The sequence below is a fragment of the Delphinapterus leucas genome, chromosome 5 (assembly GCF_059928025.1).
Source record: "Delphinapterus leucas isolate spDelLeu-1000000601 "Yukka" chromosome 5, BTC_Dleu_Yukka2, whole genome shotgun sequence".
NCBI lineage: Eukaryota > Metazoa > Chordata > Mammalia > Artiodactyla > Monodontidae > Delphinapterus > Delphinapterus leucas.
The window spans coordinates 13076273-13094545 of record NC_143133.1 but is presented as its reverse complement, the minus strand read 5'-3'; the positions used below and the strand labels follow the sequence as shown (position 1 = coordinate 13094545).

The window sequence follows — 18273 nt, the reverse complement described above, 5'->3', positions numbered from 1 at the left end:
GGATGCCCTGAGCAGAATCTCTGTCCCCCGCTTGACCACATTCTGGCAAACACTTTATAAGTACTGTTCCATTTAATCCTCACTGCAATCCTGTGAGATAGGTATTGTTACTATCACCATTTTACAAATGAGGAAGCAGAGGCTCAGAGAAGGTCATTATCTTGCCTGTGATCACTCAGTGCATAAGTAATGGAGCTGGTACTCAAAAGGCCAAGTTGTCTGGTTTTAGAACTGGAATTTTAAAAATTCCTTACTAGATTGATTACAGTAGATGAATTCGTTTGTATTATCTTTTAAAAAATTCTTTTTGAAATTCTCTTTTTATTTATTTAATCCCTCAAGTCTGTTCATTGACATTAATTTTGAAAAATATGCTGAGGGGAAAAAAAAAGGTTCCAGTGAAAAAGGTTTAGAAAACACTGCAAACTCTATTTGTCCCTTGGAGAGTCACTATGAATATTAGCATATTAGTAATTCCCAAATCCTTCAGAAGAGAAATCTGTTTCATATTATTAACCCAACATACATAAACATATTTTCTACTTTCCAGTAATACTAATAACAACAATGGCAACTAGAATTTATTGAGTACTTACTATGTGCCAGACACTATTCTAAAAACTTCATATATTAGTCCTATGACATAGATACCATTTTTACCTGCATTTGACAGATTAGGAAACTGAAGCATAAAGCATTTGAGAAATTTGTCCAAGCTTACATAGTGGCTTAGGCACAATTTGAAGTCAACTACTATTCTAAGCTACCTCCCACATTTAATACCTACTATCTGTAGAAATTCTGCGGAATTAATGTTTCAATGAAATCACTTCGGGATACAATTGAAACGTTACTTTGTATGGACAACATATAAATTAACTTTTAATATTCACAAGGTCCCGAGAATATTACATTGAATTTTCTGAAATAGTTTGCAGTAATGTTGAATATAAAACTTTAATTTTATAAGATACTAGATTTCCATTCTTCAGAATGTGACTCTTTACAAATGTTTCCTTTCTTGACTCTTTGTGGATTAAATTTCTCAATATGATGATTGTTTTTTATTTGCAGTTGTTGAATCGTTTTTGTTCGAACAGCAAGACTAAACAGCACCTGGAGGTGGAACTCTGCCCGTAAGTTCTCTCTTTTCTTTTTTTTAAATAAATTTATTTTATTTATTTTTGGCTGTGTTGGGTCTCCATTGCTGTGCACAGGCTTTCTCTCACTGGTGAGTAGGGGCTACTCTTCCTTGAGGTGCGCGGGCTTCTCATTGCAGTGGCTTCTCTTGTTGCGGAGCACAGGCTCTAGGCATGCAGGCTTCAGTAGCTGTGGCACGCAGGCTCAGTAGTTGTGGCTCGCAGGCTCTAGAGCACAGGCTCAGTAGTTGTGGCACACGGGCTTAGTTGCTCCACGGCATGTGGGATCTCTCCGGACCAGGGCTCGAACCCGTGTACCCTGCATTGGCAGGCAGATTCTTAACCACTGCACCACCAGGGAAGTCCCGTAAGTTCTCTTTTAAAATACACAAGCTGCTCACTGCTTTAGGCTAACTTTCCAAATAGTTTTAAAAATCATTAAACTCATAAAGCAATTATACTCCAATAAAGATGTTAAAAAAACCACTAAACTCTCATTCTATTTGGTTTGAAAAATATGCATGAGTCCCTCCCATATTTATTATTGTAGACCTCATACGAAGTTAGAAGCGTTAAAGTAGGTAGACTGTGCATTTCCACTGAAATACAGAATCACACAGGTGATTGAGAATATATTTCCTTAAGGCTGACCCACTTCCTGATTTAAATTCATCATGATTGGTTTTTTTTCATGAAACTAGTCTCACAGGTCTCAAAATTATAGAGAGCTTCTAGTGTAGTTATGATACCCAAAGTTTTTTTAGGATACTTTTGATTCTAGTTCAACTCCACTAAGTAAGTTCTACACACACACACACCCCTTACATTTTATAGACTTTGTCTTTGAGTTAACAAGCAAACAAAGTTTAGAAGGTAATTTCCTAATGTGATGAGTTATGAGTTCCAAAGCATTTGTTTTAAACTTGAAACTTTTAAAATTTAAAGCCATCTATTTAACTCCGTCCAGGGCATCACCCATTTCTACACAAAGTCCAGACAAGGGTGTATGGATTCTTCTGACCCTTACTGTGCTGGGCAGACAATATTGATATCTGTAAAGATACTCAGTCAAGGATTATGGTTTAGAAACAAACTGCATGGCTATAGCTTTAAAGAAAGAAATAATTCTTTAGATAGTCATTTTGGATTGTTAAATACAATTTTACCACTCTTAAAAAGCACTTACCACTTTCAGTATATTTGAATCCCTTCACATTTTGCCTGGTGAAAATGCTATATTGGACTTTCCTCTGTGACAGCCAGTCATCTAAGTATGTACTTCACCTCCTCAAATTAACCTTATCCACAGATTTTTCTCTCTTTCTTTTGGTAAAAGTTGTTCCTTAAAGTGCTTATTCATTTCTGTCCTCTTATCACAAAGCTTGTTTTATGATTTTCTTAGATGTAACAAATTAGCAAATTCAGTTAGGTGTAGCTGAGTCACTGAACCTATACTTTAAAAAAAAAAACCACACATTTTGTGTACTTTTCTCCTTTGATGATAAAAGGAAATCATATACATTGTGAAACACTTAGGAAATAATAAAAGGCACATACACAAATAAAAATCAGCTGTAATATTACTACCCAGATGAAGTCACTATTCACCTCTGAGTATATAACCAGCATCTAAATAGCTGAATATGACCAGCAGATTGGTCTTTCTTGTTTGTTTGTTTTGGTTTGGTTTTTCCGTTTTTTTACTTACAGTGTGTTTTTACAATTTTGAATTTAACTGCTTACACTCAGAGTGCTTCTCATAGTTACAGTGCATGCCTGGTCCTCTGCATATTTGAGCACAAGATCTCTAGAATCACGGTGCAACAATTTTTTTTTGAACATATTATAATATTGTCATAGAAAACACGCAGAAGCAATCAGCATTAGGTTCTTTCTGTCTCAAGTCCCAAGCTCCCAGTCAGATCATTTGCTTTCCATTGCATTCCTTTCCCTTAGAGGAAAAAAGGGTAAGTGGCAGAGGGAACCACCATGCTGTTCTTGGCTTTGGCATTACTGACATTGCTAAAATGCTTCATCAGTTTGGATGTGTACACCTGAACTTTTGTGCATCTATTGGGCAGTTCTGATCCTCATTTTTTTCTTTGAAGCAACGTGTGAAATGATAAAATAAGCCAATCAATGAGGCGTTTTAAGGCACTGTATTGTTTTTGCCAAGTCATGCTGGTGACACCTGAGATCTGTTAATTGAGCATCAGTTGTTTTAGATAACAACAGCAGCAATAATGACTTTACACAATGCTTACATTGTGTCAACTGCTATTCTAAGCACTTTTCACATGTTAAATCCTGTAGCCAAACCATAGTACATTTTACAGGTGAGGAAACATATCTGTTGAATAACTTAACCAAGGTTTCACAGCTAGTAAGTAACAGAGTCTAAATTTGAATTCAAGAAGTCTGGTTTTTAAAGTCCATGCTCTTTAATCCCTGTGCTGCTTCTGCTGATAACTTAATAACTATATTAACTTGAGTTGCTAAGATAATTTCTTCAAAATGAATCAGTTATTTTCTTCACTCTTATTAATTGTGTGGACATTCCCATCTCGAGGAGAATAGTTTCAATGAGTAAAACCCAAATATTTTGTAGTTTTAATCATATAAATGCATAAAACATTAAAAATAGAAAACAAAAGTTGAAAACAAGTTGAAAATCTTGAGTATTTATAAGACTAAATATTTTGATTTATAAATTTATACTGTGCCTCTAGATATTCTGTGACTAAGTAAATTGAAAGTCTCCTGTATTCATCAGAATTCTTTTATTTATAAGTGAAAGAAATACAACTCAAGGAAATTTGATCAGAAAGAAAGAATTGTTGGCTCAGATACTTCAGAAGATCACAGGTGAACTAGCTAGCCTCCTTCAGTTTGCCTCAATCCAAAGATTAGAGGTGATGTCAACGAGTATTTCTCTCTTGCTCTTTTCTCTTCTTACACCTCCATGTCCTACCCCTCCCCCCCATTCGCCTCTAAATCCTTTCCACATCTATGTGTGTCTGTGTTGTTCTTTCCTCCTATAGAGAGGGACTTCCTTTATGAGGTGGTGGTGAGGGAGGTGACTCAGGCAATTGGAAATTTACAACACTCCTAACTTAGCCACCTTAAAGGAAGCAGATTTCTTCTTCCTGCTTCAGTATGTAAGGAGGCTGTGACACTGTCATTGCCAGCCCTGCCAGAACCACATAGTTTGAAGGGTGAGGAGCAGTTCTTCAAAAGCAATGAGGGTTCTGAGAAAAAGGGAGAAGGAAAATCTGGCAGAGAGAAGTGTTTGGTGTTCATTTTATTTTCACATCTCCAGCACAGTCATTATATAGTTCTTAAATATAAATCCTATTGGTTATTCAAATTCTTCACGTTTTCTTTCTTTTGTTTCACCTGGAACCCTACCTTTTGGCAAATTTTCTGGAGGACTGAATGGAAAAACAAATGTGCATAAGCTATTTTGCCATATATCAGGAACTACTAAAGTATGTTGTTGGGAGATAAGATTGAAATCATTAGCATTTTAATTTCTTCTGTTAAAAGAATTTGTCTTGTGTAGTCCTGAGAGTAATAAGAATATCAAGAATTTATCATTTGGGGTTTTCAAGTTCTTATGTGTTAAGGCTTCTCGGAATGTCTTAATGGTATGCTTCATTAACTCAACCACATTTATTGCCACTTTGAAGATTTTATTATTTAGATTATATAAAGGTAGGCATTTTACTGTAAGTAGTTACTACCTATATTGTCTTTCTAAGCCAGGATCTTGGAAGGAACTAGATTATCTTGATATGTTAGAAGTCCTGCTTCGTTTAATCTTAATAGAGCATTCGTCCATGTGGTTTATAATTCTTGAAATGAATGCCTGTAATAAAGAAAATTAAATTACTTTAATGTAAAAATATGTCGTGATTACTGATTTATTTATTTAAAATACTTTTTTTAAGTACTTGCTATGATCCAGGCATTGTTTTAGGCACTGGAGATACAGTAATGAAAAAAAAAATTGGCAAAAAGTCCTTTCCTCATGGAACATTTATTCAGTGAATTATAGTACATGGGTTATAATATGAATGGTTGTATTATTGACATCATTTTATAGATACTACGTGATTGACTTATAAATAACATTTATTGAGGACTTACAGTATGCCAGGCTATGCTAAGCATATTGTACATATTACCTTATTGTCTTCACCTAGGAAGGAAGTATTATTATTTTGTTCATTTTACAGGTGAGGTATAAAAAACTGAGGTACACTAAGTATCAAGAGCAGGGATTCAAACACAGACTCATCTGACCTGGAAGCCTGCAATCTTAACCACCATGCTGCACTGCTTCCAGTGCCCAGGGCATTGGCAGCAACACAGCGGGGCTAATAAACGATCATTGCATAGAAGTATTTCTGAGCCATACTTATAATAATGGCATTGTGTTAGGCACTAGAGACAGTAGACGGATGAGTGTGACAAAGTCCTTTACCTTATTTGCTTTAATTAAACTTACTAATAACTTGGAGGGAACTGTTAACTAAGATGCCTGTGAAGTGACAGAATCTGTAAAGTGCAGATTAAATATAAATATGGCGAATGTCAACAGATGTCATGTTATAAATTAGGATAGTAAATTACCCCATGATTATAACTTGAATCAATCAAATCATCTAAAACTACTATGGATGATGAATAAGAGGAGTCTTCAATTCCAATAAATTAATCTCACAACCACGGGACATAATTTTTTTCTATACTCTGAATCTAGAGCTTGCCCTCTAGATTTTCAAATATATTTGTTTGAAAGATTTTGTGGTTATTTCTTTGTTTTTTAAAAAGGGTAAGGATATGTGAAATTTGGTATTGTATAAAAATGATAATTAAAGAAAATTTTTTCTAGGTACTCAATGTATTTCCCAGTAATCTATTCCTTGGTTCTAAAAGTTGCCTTTTCCTTACCCCTTCCTTTCCTTTGCCTCATTCTGTCTGGCTCTTTTTTCCTGCCTCCTACTTTCTCTCCCTTGTCCCAACTTTTCTTTTCCTATCTGGCTTAGAATTGCAGAATACTAGGGCTGGAAGAACCATTAAGGTCCATATATTCCAAAGTTTTATTCAGTTTAGAAATCGCTCCTTCCGTCTTGTTGTTGGAGCAAAGGTTGTTACATAACCTTTGATGGAAAAGAAGATATAGTGTTGGAAGGGCAGTAACCTCTAAAGAATGCCATTGTTAGAAAGTAATTTTTCATATTTAATTGAAACTCACTTCTATATACTTCCTAGATGCTGTTCCCAGTTTTGACTTTTAGATGAACAAAAACAAGTTTATTTCTCATCTATGTGATAAGTTGGGCAAAAACCTAATCACAGGGCCACATCCAGCTGCAAGGGAGGCTAGGAAATGTCACCTCTAGCCAGGCAGTCACAGGCCAGCTAAACCCAATACTACCTATTATTAAAAGGTAGCAAGAGAGACTAGATACTGATGGACAATTAGCAGTAATACTACATGTATAAAACAGGAAAACAAGTGAAACATAAACATCATGTTCTGTGTTCTGTGATGGTCATTCAGGTACAGCCACAAGAAGAGACCCAGGAGAAGCTCATAAAAACAAAGTTTATTATACTTATAGGCCCTAGAAACAGAAGGCATGACATAAAATGAAGAGCAACATGAGAAAGCACTAGCATGGGTCAGGAGCCAGAAGGGGCAGAGGTGAGGGGGTGTGTAGGCTTGGATTTTCTGAGAGAAAGGCAAGGCAGGGCATTGTAAATAGGTCAGATTTGGCTTGATTGAAAAATTTTGGCAGTCTGTAAGCTCTAAGGTCGTCCTTAGTTACCTGCTACCTGGCCCTGGGATGATTAAGGCAGAGAAATACTGCCTCCTGGGTGGTATGACCAGATAAAGGAAGCATGGCTCTGGATTGCTTAGTTTACATATCAAAAGCATGCTGGGAACACAATGAGGTATTACCCCATACCTGTTAGAATGGCTGTTATCAAAAAGACTAGAAATAATGAGTGTTGACAAAGATGTGGAGAAAAGGGAAGCCTTGCATACTGTTGGTGGGAATGTAAATTGGCACAGCTACTATGGAAAACAATATGGAGGTTCCTCAAAAAATTAAAAATAGAACTACTGTTGACCCAGCAATTCCACTTCTGGGTATTTATCTGAAGAAAATGAAAACATTAATTTGAAAAAAATATATGCACATGCATATATGCATATATCCCCATGTTCATTGTAGCATTATTTATAGAGACAAGACATGGAAACAATCTAAGTGTCCATTGATGGATGAAAGAAGATGTGTTATATCTACAATGGAATATTATCTAGCCACGAAAAAGAATGAAATCTTGCCACTTGTGACAAGATGGGTGGACCTCAAGGACATTATACTAAGTGAAATAAGTCAGGCAGAGTAAGACAAGTACCTGATGATCTCTTTTATATGTGGAATCTAAAATTATCTATCTATCTATCTATATTGATAGAAAGATGGAAAGAGAGATAGATAATCTAAGCTTATAGATACAGAAAACAGATTGGTTCCCCAGAGGTTGGGGTGGGGGGGTAGATGGAAAAGGGAGAAATGGATGAACTGGGGTTTTTTTTGTTTTTAGTTTAAATAAATTGAATGTTTTAAAAATTAAAAAAAAAAAATTAAATTAAGGTACATTTTTGTAATTTTTTCTAAAAAATGTGAATTCATATGCCTTAGATGTTTCTTAGAGTGTCAATGCAGTGATGGAAAAATGTAGAAAGCATATACAATTTTTTTTCAAAAAATGTATTCTTTATTATTTTTACCAGTCACTACAAATGATATTTAAAAAATACAAATAGTATACATCACTATAAGAACTTAAACATGTAGGTCAAATAGTGCTAAATTGAGTGTCATTATTTTGTCCATTATTACAGGTGAACAAGTATGGTAAATAATAAAATTTAAAGAAATTAAGTATTAAAGTTCTTCAATTTAATTTGCTTATGTTACAACTTTGAACACTACTAATTTAATTTTACTTTCTAATTTTAAAGACATCATTATTGGGAACCTGAATTATTAAGAAATACTTCTAAGATGTTCATTCCTTAACATTTTTGATGAGGGAGTTTAGTTTTTGACCTTGTAAATATGACATTTAGCAAGTATGTACTTAATTCAGACTTTGGTTGAAATACACACATCTCTTGTGTGAAGGGCAGTAAATCAACTGAGGCTGGATTGTTGCTGATACTTTGCCAACTCTGTTTTGTGAGCAGAATATTTTAGTATACTGTGAACAGTGTGTTAAACATTATTAACATGAGTCTAAATAACTGGTCCTGAAATTAATGTTCTTTTATCTGACAACTTCTCCTATTAATAGAAATAGAGCTGAGAGGAGTTCAAGTCAAGATGGCAGAGTAGAAGGACGTGTGCTCACTTTGTCTCACGAGAGCACCAGAATCACAACTAACTGCTGCCCAATCATTGACAGGAAGACTGGAACTTGCCAGAAAAGATACTCCACATCCAAAGAAAAAGGAGAAGCCGCAATGAGACAGAACAAGGGGCGCAGTCACAATAAAATCAAATCCCATAACTGCTGGGTGGGTGACTCACAGACTGGAGAACAGTTATACCACAGAAGTCCACCCACTGGAGTGAAGGTTCTGAGCCCCATGTCCGGCTTCCTAACCTGGGGGTCCGGCAATGGGAGGAGGAATTCCCAGAGAATCAGACTTTGAAGGCTAGCAGGGTTTGGTAGCAGGACTTTGACAGGTCTGTGGGAAACAGAGACTCCACTCTTGGAGGGCACACAAAGTAGTGTGCGCATTGGGACCCAGGGGAAGGAACAATGATCCCAAGGGAGACTGAACCAGACCTACCTGCTAGTGTTGGAGGGTCTCCTGCAGAGGCAGGAGGAGCTGTGGCTCACCATGGGGACAAGGACACTGTCAGCAGAAGTTCTGGGAAGCACTTCTTGGTGTGAGCCCTCCCAGAGTCTGCCATTAGCCCCACCAAAGGGCCTGTAGCTCCAGTGCTGGGACACCTCAGGCCAAACAACCAACAGGGTGGGAACTCAGCCCCATGCATCAGCAGACAAGCGGATTAAAGTTTAACTGAGCTCTGCCCACCAGAGCAACATCCAGCTCTACCTACCACCAGTCCCTCCCATCAGGAAGCTTGCACAACCCTCTTAGATAGCCTCATCCACCAGAGGGCAGACAGCAGAAGCAAGAAGAACTGCAATCCTACAGCCTGTGGAATGAAAACTACATTCAGAGAAAGACAGACAAAATGAAAAGACAGAGGACTATGTACCAGATGAAGGAACAAGATAAAACCCCAGAAAAACAACTAAATAAAGTGGAGATAGGCAACCTTCCAGTAAAAGAATTCAGAATAATGACAGTGAAGATGATCCAGAACCTTGGAAAAAAATGGAGGCAAAGATCTAGAAGATGCAAGAAATGTTTAACAAAGACCTAGAAAAATTAAAGAACAAACAAACAGAGATGAACAATACAATAACTGAAATGAAAAATACACTAGAAGGAATCAATACCAGAATAACTGAGGCAGAAGAACGGATAACTGACCTGGAAGACAGAATGGTGGAATTTATGCCACGGAACAGAATAAAGAAAAAAGAATGAAAAGAAATGACAGCCTAAGAGACCTGTGTGACATTAAATGCACCAACATTTACATTATATGGGTTCCAGAAGAAGAGAGAGAGAAAGGACCCGAAAAAATATTTGAAGAGCTTATAGTCGAAAACTCCCCCAACTTGGGAAAGGAAAGAGTCACACAAGTCCAGGAAGTGCAGAGTCTCAGGCAGGATAATTGCAAGGAGAAACAATCTGAGACACATAGTAATCAACCTGACAAAAATTAAAGACAAAAAATTATTAAAAGTAACAAGGGAAAAATGACAAATAACATACACGGGAACTCCCATAAAGTTAACAGCTGATTTCTCAGCAGAAACTCTACAAGCCAGAAGGGAGTGGCACAATATATTTAAAGTGACGAAAGGGAAGAAGCTACAACCAAGATTACTCTAACTAGCAAGGATCTCATCTAGATTTGATGGAGAAATCAAAAGCTTTACAGACAAGCAAAAGCAAAGAGAATTCAGCACCACCAAACCAGCTCTACAACAAATGCTAAAGGAACTTCGCTAAATGGGAAACACAAGAGAAGAAAAGGACCTACAAAAACAAACCCAAAACAATTAAGAAAATGGTAATAGGGACATACATATTGATAATTACCTTAAATGTGAATGAGTTAAATGCTCTAACCAAAAGATACAGGCTCACTGAATGGATACAAAAACAAGACCCATATATATGGGTCTACAAGAGACCCACTTCAGACCTAGGGACACATACAGGCTGAAAGTGAGGGGATGGAAAAGATATTCCATGCAAATGGAAATCAAAAGAAAGCTGGAGTAGCAATTCTCATATCAGACAAAATAGACTTTAAAATAAAGAATGTTACAAGAGACAAGGAAGGACACTACATAATGATCAAGGGATCAATCCAAGAAGAAGATATAACAATTATAAATATATATGCACCCAACATAGGAGCACATCAATATATAAAGCAAATGCTAAAAGCTATACAAGAAGAAATCGACAGTAACACAATAACAGAGGGATAATTTAACACCTCACTTACACCAATGGACAGATCATCCAGACAGAAAATTAATAAGGAAACACAAGCTTTAAATGATGCAATAGACCAGATAGATTTAATTGATATTTGTAGGACATTCCATCCAAAAACAGCAGATTACACTTTCTTTTCAAGTGCACACAGAATGTTCTTCAGGATAGATCACATCTTGGGTCACAAATCAATCCTCAGTAAATTTAAGAAAATTGTAATCATATCAAGCATCTTTTCCGACCACAGCACTATGAGATTAGAAAGAAATTACAGGGAAAAAAACTTTAAAAACACAAACACATGGAGGCTAAACAATATGCTACTAAATAACCAAGAGATCACTGAAAAAATGAAAGAGGAAATCAAAAAATACCTAGAGACAAATGACAACGAAAACAAGATGATCCAAAAGCTATGGGATGCAGCAAAAGCAGTTCTAAGAGGGAAGTTTTTAGCTATACAAGCCTACCTCAAGAAACAAGAAAAATCTCGCATAAACAATCTAACCTTACACCTAAAGGAACTACAAAAATAACAAACAAAACCCAAAGTTACTAGAAGGAAAAATATCATAAAGATCAGAGCAGAAATAAATGAAATAGAAACAAAGAAAACAATAGCAAAGATCAATAAAACTAAAAGCTGGTTCTTTGAGAAGATAAACAAAATGGATAAACCTTTAGCCAGACTCATCAAGAAAAAGAGAGAGAGGACTCAACACAATAAAACTAGAAATGAAAAAGGAGAAGTTACAATGGACACCACAGAAGTACAAAGCATCATAAGACTACTACAAGCAACTCTATGCCAATAAAATGGACAACCTGGAAGAAATGGACAAGTTCTTACAAAGGTATCATCTTCTAAGACTGAACCAGGAAGAAATAGAAAATATGAACAGAAAATCACAAGTAATGAAATTGAAACTGTGATTTAAAATCTTCCAAAAAACAAAAGCCCAGGACCAGATGGCTTCACAGGCGAATTCTATCAAACATTTAGAGAAGAGCTAACACCTATCCTACTCAAACTCTTCCAAAAATTACAGAGGAAGGAACACTCCCAAACTCATTCTACGAGGCCACCGTCACCCTGATACTAAAACCAGATGAAGAACAAAAAAAGAAAATTACAGACCGATAACACTGATGAATATATATGCAAAAATCCTCAACAAAATACTTGCAAACAGAATCCAACAACACATTAAAAGGATCACACATGATGATCAAGTGGGATTTATCCCAGGGATACAAGGATTCTTCAATATATGCACATCAATCAATGTGATAAACCATATTAACAAATGGAAGAATATAAACCATATGATCATCACAATAGATGCAGAAATAGCCTTTGACAAAATTCAACACCCATTTACGATAAAAACTCTCTAGAAAGTGGGCATAGAGGGAACGTACCTCAACATAATAAAGGCCATATATGACAAACCCAGAGCCAACATCATTCTCAATGGTGAAAAACTGCAAGCATTTCCTCTAAGATCAGGAAAAAGACATGGATGTCCACTCTCACCGCTATTGTTCAACATCGTTTTGGAAGTCCTAGCCATGGCAATCAGAGAAGAGAAAGAAATAAAAGGAATACAAATTTGAAAAGAAGAAGTAAAACTGTCACTCTGCAGATGACATGATATACTATACACAGAGAATCCTAAAGATGCCACCAGAAAACTACTAGAGCTAATCAATGAATTTGGTAAAGTTGCAGTATACAAAATTAATGCACAGAAATCTCTTGCATTCCTATACACTAACAATGAATGATCAGAAAGAGAAATTAAGGAAACACTCCCATTCACCATTGCAACAAAAAGAATGAAATACCTAGGAATAAACCTACCTAAGGAGGTAAAAGCCCTATACTCAGAAAACTATAAGACACTGATGAAAGAGATAAAAGATGACACAAACAGATGGAGAAATATACCATGTTCTTGTATTGGAAGAATCAGTATTGTGAAAACGACTCTACTACCCAAAGCAATCTACAGATTCAATGCAATCCCTATCAAATTACTAATGGCATTTTTTACAGAAGTAGAACAAGAAATCCTAAAATTTGTATGGAGACACAAAAAAACCCGAATAGCCAAAGCAATCTTGAGGGAAAAAAACAGAGCTGGAGGACTCAGACTCACTGACTTCAGACTATACTACAAAGCTACAGTAATCAAGACAATATGGTACTGGCACAAAAAAAGAAATATAGATCAGTGGAACAGGATAGAAAGCCCAGAGATAAATCCACACAACTATGGTCAAGTAATCTATGACAGAGGAGGCAAGGATATACAATGGAGATTAGACAGTCTCTTCAGTGAGTGGTGCAGGGATAACTGGACAGCTACATGTAAAAGAATTAAATTAGAACACTCCCTAACACCATACACAAAATTAAACTCAATATGGATTAAAGACCTAAATATAAGACTGGATACTCTAAAACTCTTTGAGGAAAATATAGGAAGAACACTCTTTTACATAAGTCACAGCAAGATCTTTTTTGACCCCCCTCCTAGAGTAATGGAAATAAAAACAAAAATAAAGAAATGGGGCCTAATGAAACTTGAAAGCTTTTGCACAGCAAAGGAAACTGTAAACAAGATGAAAAGACAACCCTCTGAATGGGAGAAAATACTTGCAAACAAAGCAACTGACAAAGGATTAATCTCCAAAATATATAAACAGCTTATGCAGCTCAATATTAAAAAACAAACAACCCAATGAAGAAATGGGCAGAAGACCTAAATAGACATTTCTCCAAAGAAGACATACAGATGGCCAAGAAGCATATGAAAAGCTGCTCAACATCACTAGTTATTAGAGAAATGCAAATGAAAACTACAATGAGGCATCACCTCACACCAGTTAGAATGGGCATCATCAGAACATCTACAAACAACAAATGCTGGAGAGGGTGTGGAGAAAAGGGAACCCTCTTGCACTGTTGGTGGGAATGTTAATTGATACAGCCATTATGGAGAACAGTATGGAGGTTCCTTAAAAAACTGAAAATAGAACTACCATATGACCCAGCAATCCCACTCTTGAGGATGTACCCAGAGAAAACCATAATTCAAAAAGACACATGCACCCCAATGTTCATTGCAGCACTATTTACAATAGCCAGGTCATGAAAACAACCTAAATGACCATCAACAGACAAATGGATAAAGATGTGGTACATATATACAATGGAATATCACTCAGCCATAAAAAGAATGAAATTGGGTCATTTGTAGATACATGGATGGACCTAGAGACTGTCATACAGAGTGAAGTAAGTCAGAAAGAGAAGAACAAATATCGTATGTTAACGCATATATGTGGAATCTAGAAAAATGGTACAGATGAACTGGTTTGCAAGGCAGAATTAGAGACACAGATGTAGAGAACAAACATATGGATACCAACAGGGGAAAGCAGGGGTGGTGGGGAGGTGCTGGTGGGATGAATTAGGAGATTGGGATTGACATATATACACTAATATGTATAAAATTGATAACTAATAAGAACCTGCTGTATAAAAAAATAAAATTAAATTTAAAAAATAGAAATAGAGCTGAAAATTTAGATGAAATTTAGAGTTATGGACAGTGTTTAGCACACCTTTAATTGTAGGTTTTTTAAAAGTTGAAGAAATTTATATAACCTACACAAATGGAGAAAGACAAACCTCTTCCTTTAAACTGTGTAAATGTAAGTGTTCTTGGTCCCACTGTCACTCATTCTTCACTTCAGTCTGTTAAGTACCCTGCAGATTTTCTGAGAATGAGCTACTGGAAAATCACAAAGAAGATTATATAAAAATTTAAATTGGATGACATTTTAATTTGAAAATGCCCAAACTATCGGCCTAATTTCAACTCTATCATTATGATTCTCTTTTTGTTCACTTAGGCACGGACAGCACCTGGTCCTACTGCTCTCCAACAGGGATTCATTTACAGTGAGTACTACAAATCTTTAATCAAATCAACCTTTGTTTTACAGTGACCATATTTTAAAATGCAGGTTGACATGATTTTGGACATTTGAATATTTATATACTTGTTTAACCTTCATTTTCTTCTCAAAGTTCAAGGAAAAGGAAGCAAATAAAAGGGTTCAAGGGCTTGAGTAGGGCTGAAGTGCATGAGGCTAATATATATACATTTGATGTATCACCGGTGTGGCTGGTTTATGGGCGGATTATTAATATTGCTTGTTGTTTTATGTGTGCTCTTGCACATTGGATTTAATAATGATAACTACAATTCTGGGATTAAAGTTTCTCCTCAGTTCTCTAAAAAGGAGCAGCAGAGAATACTGTGTATTTAGTTGGAAAATCTTAAAATAAACAAGGACACTTTCAACAATGAGGAAGGAGAAATTTTTTTTAAAAGTGAAATAACTTCAAAATAACTGAAAAGTACAGAAAATAATGACACCCACCACTGAGATTTAACATTCCCCACCTAGATTTAACAGATATTAAAAAATAAATCCTTATAGACACAGCCAATAACTATTTCTTATCTCTTATGCTTCCTTCTCTTGTCTTCTCTTCCTACCTTTTCCAGTTTTTTCAACTTTCAGTATTCTAAAGTTGGTTTGTATCATTTTCATAGTGTTTTCTTGCCTTTTTAAACATGTGTGTATCCATAAAAACAGTTTTTTAAATATTTTAAAAGTTTAAAAAATTGTATATTCTTCTTAATAAATTGGGAAGAGCCATTAATTAAGATGTTTTTGTAAATAGAATCTAGGGCATATATATATATAGATATAGATATATGGCAAAAGTCAAATATTTTCCAAATTCATGTATTTTGCAGTTGTTCACACGTTTTATTCTAACATGTAAAATTGACATGTTCCTCAATTGGTGGACAATCAGGTTGTGTCCCTAGATTTTTTTAAAATAAATTTATTTATGTATTTATCTTTGGCTGCGTTGAGTCTTCGTTGCTGCGTGTGGGCTTTCTCTGGTTGTGGCGAGTGGTGGGCTCTACTCTTCACGGTGGTGCGCGGGCTTCTCATTGCAGTGGCTTCTCTTGTGGCAGAGCACAGGCTCTAGGCGTGTGGGCGTCAGTAGCTGCAGCACGCGCGGGCACAGTAGTTGTGGTGCACGGGATTAGTTGCTCTCCAGCATGTGGGATCTTCCCCGACCAGGGATTGAACCCGTGTCCCCTGCATTGGCAGGTGGATTCTTAACCACTTCTCCACCAGGGACGTCCTTCAGTAGATTTTTAAACCATGTGCCTTTTACAAATAATTTTTTTAATGATAAAATTGCTTTAAAAAAAAAAATCTAGGCCTGTGCTCTAGAGCCCGCGAGCCACAACTACTGAGGCCCATGCACCTAGAGCCCATGCTCCGCAACAAGAGAATCCACCGCAGTGAGAAGCCCGCGCACCGCAATGAAGAGTAGCCCCCGCTCGCAGCAGCTAGAGAAATCCTGTGCACAGCAATGAAGACCCAATGAAGCCAAAAATAAAATAAATAAAATACATAAATTAAAAAAAAACTACTGAAAGGCTTATAGGACCGAATACAATATACCTTTGGCCCATTATTCCTCCCTCCGGTCTTGTTCCATGGGCAGCTGCTTTCAACAGTTTTAGCTGCCTTTTCTAGTTTTCATATTTAAAATACTTGGTGTGTGTTTTGGTAATTCTTTTTAATCATTAAGAAAAGACACAGTAGAAGATGTATCTTTTTTCTAGTAGAAATACATTCAGACATAAACTTTTTGTTGTCAAGGATATCTCAGTCAAAGAGTGTGTGCTAAGAAGGTCAAGATTAAAGGTTTGATGTATATGTTGGCCAGTTATTCTCTGTGTGGTCCATGACTGTAGATTACAACCCTAACTTTTGTCATGACAGCTTTTCACATGTGTATTCTTTCGGTTTGAAACATCTCAGAAAATAGGGAAGCAAGGAAAAAACCAGAAGTCTGTTGTAAAATTGCTGACAGTGGTAGAAATATAGGACTTAGGAGCTGAAATAATGACCTGTCTACAAAAGTGTAACACGCTATTGAGGAGTTCTCTTCCAGCTCTAGAAACAAAATTCTTAGCAAAGGACCATACCCACTGTATGGACAGTGGCCTTATCACTGGAGTTTACAAAGAATTGCTCATTCTATTAGGATGGCTTGTTTTACTTTGTTTTGTTATTTAAATTTTGGAGCAACGGGAAATAAAAAGTGGTTCAAGATCTCTTGGCTATTTTATTTAAGAAAAAGTCATGGAAGACTTTTTGAATTGGAGGACATTTGCATTATTGATCTTACATTGTAAAATATTTCCAAGACTGTTATTTAAAAGTGGTAGTGAGTAGAAAAATTTATAAAGACTAAGGGTTAGCAATTAAAAAAAGTAAAAGGTAGGAAAGAAGATACTTTTTTTTTAATGGTAAGAGAATAATTTATATCGGTCATCTATTTCCCTCAGAACCATGCCCAGATATAACCCTATGTTTTTTTTAAATATTATTTTATTGTGGTAAGAACAAAAAACATGAGATCTACCCTCTTAAATTTTTAAGTGTATAATATGTTATTGTTGACTGTAGGTACAGTGTTGTACTGCAGACTCCTAGAGCTTATTCATTTTGCTAAACCAAAACTTTATGCTTATTGATTAGTAATTCGCCATTTCACATTCCTCCCACCCCTAGATCTTACTCTTTGATTCTGTGAAGTTGACTATTTTAGATACTTCATGTAAATGGAATCATACTATGTTTGTCTTTCTGTGACTGACTTATTATTTCACTTAGCATAATGTCCTCAAGATTCATCCATGTTGTAACATACTGCAGAATTTCCTTCTTTTTAAAACTCGGAATAGTATTTCACTGTATGTATATACTACATTTTCTTTATTCATTCATGGCGGGGAATAATCTTAAGAGAAATAGAAAGACATACTAAAGATTGACTTATCTGTTGAATTTTCTTAGATCAGCACTGTCCAGTAGAAATTTCTGTGATGTTGGAAAATGTGCTGCGTATGCTCTGCCCCAAATGGTAGCCACTAGCCACACGAAATGTGGCTATTGCAACTGAGAAACTAAATTTTAACTTTATTTAATTTTAATTAATTCAAATTTAAGTTTAAATTGCCAGGTGTGGCTAATGGCTATAGTATTGAACAGTGAAGTTCTAGAGAAAGTATCACATAGACAGAGGCATGACATATTCTCTTTTCTTTTTATTATTTTTTAATAACTGGCAGAGTGACATTCAAACCCACTCTGGCTCTAGAACTCTTTTTTTAAAATTAATTTGTTTATTTTTGGCTGCCTTAGGTCTTCCTTGCTGCGCGTGGGTTTTCTCTAGTTGCGGTGAGCAGGGGCTACTCTTCGTTGCAGTGCATGGGCTTCTCATTACGGCGGCTTCTCTTGTTGTGGACAGGGCTCTAGGTGCATGGGCTTCAGTAG

General features: G+C 36.1%; 1 protein-coding gene across 1 annotated transcript in view; it reads left to right on the top strand.

Moving 5' to 3' along the window:
- Positions 1-18273, top strand: part of LOC149749090 (UPF0462 protein C4orf33 homolog) — a 45208-nt gene that overhangs the window by 12582 nt on the left and 14353 nt on the right. Inside the window, exon 3 of the mRNA XM_089911355.1 lies at positions 14746-14794. Within this exon, the coding sequence (XP_089767481.1) occupies positions 14746-14794 (49 nt within the window). The remainder of the gene's footprint in view (positions 1-14745; positions 14795-18273) is intronic.